The sequence below is a fragment of the Phocoena sinus genome, chromosome 2, assembly GCF_008692025.1.
Source record: "Phocoena sinus isolate mPhoSin1 chromosome 2, mPhoSin1.pri, whole genome shotgun sequence".
NCBI lineage: Eukaryota > Metazoa > Chordata > Mammalia > Artiodactyla > Phocoenidae > Phocoena > Phocoena sinus.
Genome location: NC_045764.1, coordinates 89,324,397 through 89,330,660, shown reverse-complemented (window position 1 = coordinate 89,330,660; position 6,264 = coordinate 89,324,397). Strand labels below are relative to the sequence as shown.

Below are 6,264 nucleotides of genomic sequence, written 5' to 3'. Positions count from 1 at the left end.
CATTAAAAGTGACTGATATAAAAAGTAAAGGTTCTTCTAATCTCTCTTTTATCCTATCTGGAAGATGTTATTTCTTAAACATCTAAAAGGCATTACAATCAGAGATTATGCAACTAGATAGGGGGAATTCCCTGGTGGCGCAGTGGTTAAGAATCCGCCTGCCAAGGTAGGGGACACGGGATCGAGCCCTGGTCTGGGAAGATCTCACATGCCGCGGAGCCACTAAGCCCGTGCGTCACAACTACTGAGCCCGCGTGCCAGAACTACTGAGCCCGCGTGCCAGAACTACTGAAGCCCGCGTGCCTAGAGCCCACGCTCCACAACAGAAGAAGCCACCGCGATGAGAAGCCCGTGCACCGCAACAAAGAGTAGCCCCTACTCGCCCCAACTAGAGAAAGCCCACGCGCAGCAATGAAGACCCAATGCAGCCAAAAAATTAATTAATTAAAAATAAATAAATAAAACTAGATAGGTTAAAATCTATTTTCCAATGCTTTTCTTTCTAAGAAGATTATCTTTTAAGGCCTATTATGATTATTTATTCAATTTAAAAAGCCTAGAAATTTAAGGCAACATACACTTTCATTTTTTAATAAACCACATGGCAAAACAATACTTTATTTAATAAATGTATAGGAAATTACAATTTGAAAATTGCAAATACAGTACATATACATATACTGTACTTCGATCTTAAATTACATGGACAAACTCCAGCTTCAAAATCTTTCTAAAATCAATCATTATGCAAAATACCTAGTTTCTGAAGGTGTATATGGAAAAGTATATACAATTTCTTAAACTGTGATATGGCTTACTTATTAACATACATTTATTTAGAGAAGCATAAGCTTTCCAAATATACATTATTTTTCAGGTGCAAAGCTGACATACTGGCACATTTCAATTTTGTGTTGCAGTTATTTCGTAGTATACTTAATCGCAATATTTAAATTGACACTGTCACAGGTTTAACTGGGAAAGTCTCCATAATGTTTTCCAATCTTACCAAAACTCAGAAAATGTTTGTTGGTCCTCACCACATGACTGGAAGAACGGGTTAAACCTTTTGTAAGCAAGAATTCAATGACAGGCTGGCCCGAATGTGTAACCCAGTTGCACACACACAATTCAACACCGAGGAACTCTCACAACAATTCTTCTCTCCAATTTGCGTGCTCCTATCAACATCATAATATCCCTGGCTAGCGATCTGTTAACATAAATCTGAAGCTCTGTCTGGTGGGATTCACAGGATAGATCTGTAGCCAGGGTTTGCAAATGGTATTTTGGTTATAGAGACATTAAGCTTAATCAGCAATTCGGGGATCAGGCTGGCCTCCCCTCAACACAGCATATAGCGAGGTGCCACTCTTCATTTGTGACTAATACCCAACAGGCTCAAAAGTGAAGTTTGGCTCAAAGACAAACTGAGCCCAATGAACTAATCTTGTATCTATGAACACATTCCTTTAAATTTACTGTATGTACGGTAGAGGCAACAGCAAAAGTGCCTAAAACCTTATTCCAAAGGGGCTCAAATTCTGTAAGAACGCCTTATTCATTACGGTGAACCAATTAATATAAACACATAAGAAGAAAATAAATTTAGCTAACTGTGCTTGTTTCAGAAGTGAATTCTTCTCTCTTCTTAAGTAGTAAGAGTGGTGGTTTGAGAAACACAACCCCGAGTCTTATCAGCAGTGGTCTTGGCTTGCTGTTTGTTGTATAGTGCATCCACTTCTACCACACTTACGCTATAGAGCCCAGCATGCAGAGAAATCTGGATCAGGAACAACCAGCTGTTTAAAACAAGGTTCTTCCCTACCCAGAAACACATTTATAAGTGGTGCTTTGTCTCTGAAAGATGGTTTTTCCTCACATTAAAATGAAAGGGAAGCTCAAGTATCTGATCCTGCCTGAGTCTATTCTGGGAAAATTCTACTAAAGACAAACACTGTCGGTGAGGACACCTGGGTTCAAGAGACAGAACCAGAACATTGAGACTCCTAAGAGCAGAAAACTAGTTTTAGAAAAATGGGAACAAAGCACCCAAACTTGAAAACAGTAAAATAAGAAATCCAGTGATTTGGCAAATAATACTGATGGGAGCTGCAAGTTGTGAAAATCTGGGCTCACATTACACAAGAAATAGCTAATGGAAAATGTAAATGGAGGAATTACAAGCACTACTGGTTCTGCATTTCAAAGCCTTCTGAAATATGCCTTACTCAATTGCATTCCCCACATTATATTTCTAAAGCAGCATGGTCATTAATGAAACAATAGGTCTTTTTCCTAAAATAAATCAAAATGCTGCATCTGGCCAGAGCTGTGAAACACAGGTTATATACACAAGTAACTCTGATTATTTGCAAATGTTAACTGAAATACATTGCAATGAAGAACTGCCCAGTTTTTATGTTGTGATGTTTTCCGTGCAAAATTAACAATGCTTGGTATTTATACAAACAGCCACTGCCTTTCCCAGGACAATGGAAAGCCCTTTCTGAGGGCTGGCTGAGGAGTGTAACTTAGGGCTGTAACTAAGCAGGTGAAGGACAGACCAGCTGTGCAGTTCCTGGTCGTATCTGCTAAGTTCACATCCCTCTCTGTGGGTCTTGTGAAGTTACAAAAAGTTAAATCTATCAATCCTCAAATCTTACAGACCCAGTGGAGTACAAGTACAAAGTCTATAGTCTTTGCTACAAAAAGTAAAGCACAGGAAACTTCATGTGTACCTCACTTTAAGGAGAACACTATAATTAAAATTTACACAAGTTTTCAGTGTTTCTGCATTTTACAAGAGGATCCTTTCAATCCTCAAATGGATTTTAGACTGTTTCATCAAATAACTTTCCAAGGAATGGGTCATTATGAAAAGTCATATATAGCTATTTAAGATAAAGGAAAGTTTACAAGAAACAAGCTCCATAGATATGAGGAACAATTAGCAAATATGGGAAAATCCATTAGCATAATTAGCATATATAATGCATATTCTTTTCATTTCTCTTGCTAGGTACTCAAAGTCCATAAATACCCAGATGTCCACTGAAATGCCTCTCATTTATTCTTACTTGCCCTCTGTATTTTAATTTTATATTTATTTTGATTTAAACAGTTTATATGCTACTGAAATTTTTGAAAAATTCAAAGCATTATTTTAAATAGATTCACAGTAAGAATCCCATAAAGTGAATTTTCAATTCAATTCAACAGACACTGGGTTTTATAAGGAGCCATTAATCCTCATCAACCCTTTTATTGGATACCATCAACTCAATAAATTTTAAGGTAAATCTAGGTTTTATCTTAGGTTTATCACATAGTGAGTTTCTTGGTAGGAAGATAAAATCTGTTTCCTATTCTTCATTTATATCAGAAGTCAACTGCATGCCCACCTGGGATTTCAGTTCACAACTTGTCTAGTACACTCTACTCTGGTTCTGAGGAGTCAAAGAACCATATCCATTCTTGGGATAAGAAACTGTTCTTCTTGAAAATGGATTTCTAATGTGCATAAAGATAATCTCAAAACCAACAGTTGCAAAATGAAACATGAATATTCACAGCTGCCTCTTTAACACAATTGTTACCAATTAGTTGCATTTGCTCTGAAAACTTTTATGCTTGGCCTCCCTACAACACAGATTTCATGTCCATCCCCATTCCCCTGCTTTAAAAAATACACACACAAGGTCAAAAACCCTTGAAAATTTTGTTTTCTCAGAGTAATATCTTGCCCCAATCCCTCTGGGAGTTTCTGTTAAGGTATTATTATTGGAAAAACTTCAAAATTACATCCTAGGGTTTCTGGATTCCATGGAGAATCCCTAATCCATATCATCCAGCCAAAATTCTCTGGAGGAATGTGGTTAATCTACACATGAGAGGTGAAGGGCACACTGAACCTTAGCTTCCCAGAGTTTTACCCTGAAAGGGCTCACACAGATTAACTGGTATGGAAGCAGGAAGGAAGCAAGGTACCAAGCAAACTTTCTGTACAAAAGGTAAAGCAGTTCTTAAAAGGACAGAGGATCGTTGTTTACCTTTTGCAGTCTCTTGCTGTTCTTAAAATAATTCCATGAACAACAAGTGATTTCGGGAAGACTTAAATCTGAAACTCCACACCCCATCCTCACTCCCATATTTTGTTTTAAATTATCATATAGTAATTTGAGTTTATGATTAACTTCTGCTATTCAGAATAATATTGAAAATATTTCCTAAACAATTTAATGACAGTGACCACAATATGTAAAGATTTGGTTCTGATAAGGTTACAAATAACCAAAAATGCTAACTTTGAGATTCAAAACCCTGTAACGTCTGGAAAAAGTTGATTACAAATTGTTAACAGTAAGATTAAGACTTATTTGTGAAATCAAACATTTCTGAAACTCTAGGAATACATGCTTATTCCACTCTCTGGATAATTAGTAGTACTTTCTGAAATCTGCTGAGAAATAATTTTGGTAAAAAGAGAGCTGGGTGTCAAATTCCAGAAGCTGGGTTCAAGATTACATAATAAAAAAATTCAGTTTTCCAGCACTGGCTTGATATAAAATGGCCTTTAAAAAGGATTTTTAAATGCAAATACTGAATTCTTGATGCTTCCTTTAAGACATGTACTGTCATAATTAATGAAGTACGGTCTCGGATTGTCTTCTATGAGGTATCTGTAGAGTCATGTCTCATTCTGTAAACAGTGTTTTAGAAACATCTTCATCTGAAAATCATGGTGAAGTCTCATTTTGCCATTAAACAGAAAGTAGCACTGTCAGGCTAGAGTGACTGTTTTGAGAGACCAGTGCTTGATACTGACACAGCTGTCAGGAATTCCATTTCTCATTTAGGTGTGCATTTATTGCTCTTACATCTGTGACTGCAGGATAAATAAGGCGGTAGTCTCCAAAATGTATACAATTAGGGACTGGAACTCTGACAGTTTGCACAAGTTCTGTCCACTTCTTGCCTATAACTCTGAAGCTGAATAGTACATTTATACATGCCAAACGTGTTCAATAATAAATGCTTTGCTTTGGACTGTACTTCCTCCCATTTAGATGAACTTCCAGGAACTGCAAGGTCAAGAAAATATCATTACTATTCATTGTATACAGTTACACATTAGTGAACAAGACAAAGGGCAAAAACAATCTTATTATACTGTGAACAGATTTTTATTAGTTTGATTTCTACCCTCTTGAAGCTATTCTGTTAGAGAAGTATTTCAGTTTACAAAGCCAGAATGACTTCTCATTATTCCAATCTCTCTATTCCACTCTCGGGTAGAGAAAAAATACTAGACATCAATTACAAGTCTTTCATCTTTTGTAGTTTTTAAAATAAACCATATGCATGTATTATTTTGATAAAAAAATAAAAAGCTGTGAAATGATTTAAAGAAATAAAAACATAGAGTTTAGCTTTTCTTATATAGAAAAAACATGGTAAATATACTTTGTGCCTTTTATCTGAAGGGAAAAAATCAATTTGTAATATCTCATCAAAGAGACAGAAAATTATTGCTCTGCCAACAATAAATTGACCTGCAACTCACGTTCTGAAGAGCCTCACCCTTCCCTTAAAACATATCTTTCCATCAGAAAAGTCTTCCTATTTAATCATAAGCACAGATGTTTAATTCCGAAGATAGAAGTCCACCAACCCCAGCATTCACCGTCAGCAACATACTTAGCTGTATGTGTACTATGGCAGTAGGTTTTCCTGAAGTGAGAGACCAGATATTTAAATCTTCCACTGAATATACATCTTCTATTTTCATCAAAGCTTCTTTGATATAGTCTACATTCAAATGGCTTGGTACACCTATTCAGAATGTATCATTTATAAGTAAAGGTTATTTTGAGAAAAAATTTATATATTACTAATAGGACATTTTTTAAAAAAAGAAACCAAATGGCTTTACCAAATTCAGTTTAAATGAACACTTTAAAATATATTAAAACTTTAAGATAAACTATGCACACATATAGCAGGATATATACAAGAGGTTAATAAATACTTAGAAAATGTTCATTCTCACTAAAAAGAAATGTCACTCAAACCAGATGACTTCATCTAATAAACAAGCTAGGATAGACAAAAAAGAAAAACGAACATACAATAAAGATAAACCTACTTCTGAGAACTTATAGTTAAATGCTTATACTTAATATCAGTAAGGCAGGGATGTTGGAAATAGAATAGCAAGTTAAATGGGAATTACAGACTTAATAAATAAATTATTAAACATAA

The 6,264-nt window shown here is 35.5% G+C and overlaps 1 protein-coding gene across 2 annotated transcripts in view; it reads right to left on the bottom strand.

Moving 5' to 3' along the window:
• Nucleotides 1-362: 362 nt before the first annotated feature.
• SLC30A4 (solute carrier family 30 member 4) overlaps nucleotides 363-6,264 on the bottom strand; it is a 30,935-nt gene continuing 25,033 nt past the window's right edge. For both annotated transcript variants that reach the window (XM_032621271.1, XM_032621270.1), the window contains exons 7-8: nucleotides 5,701-5,835; nucleotides 363-5,084 (exon numbers count right to left, since the gene is read on the bottom strand). In XM_032621271.1, the coding sequence (XP_032477162.1) occupies nucleotides 4,930-5,084; nucleotides 5,701-5,835 (290 nt within the window). In that variant the 3' untranslated portion in view covers nucleotides 363-4,929. The remainder of the gene's footprint in view (nucleotides 5,085-5,700; nucleotides 5,836-6,264) is intronic.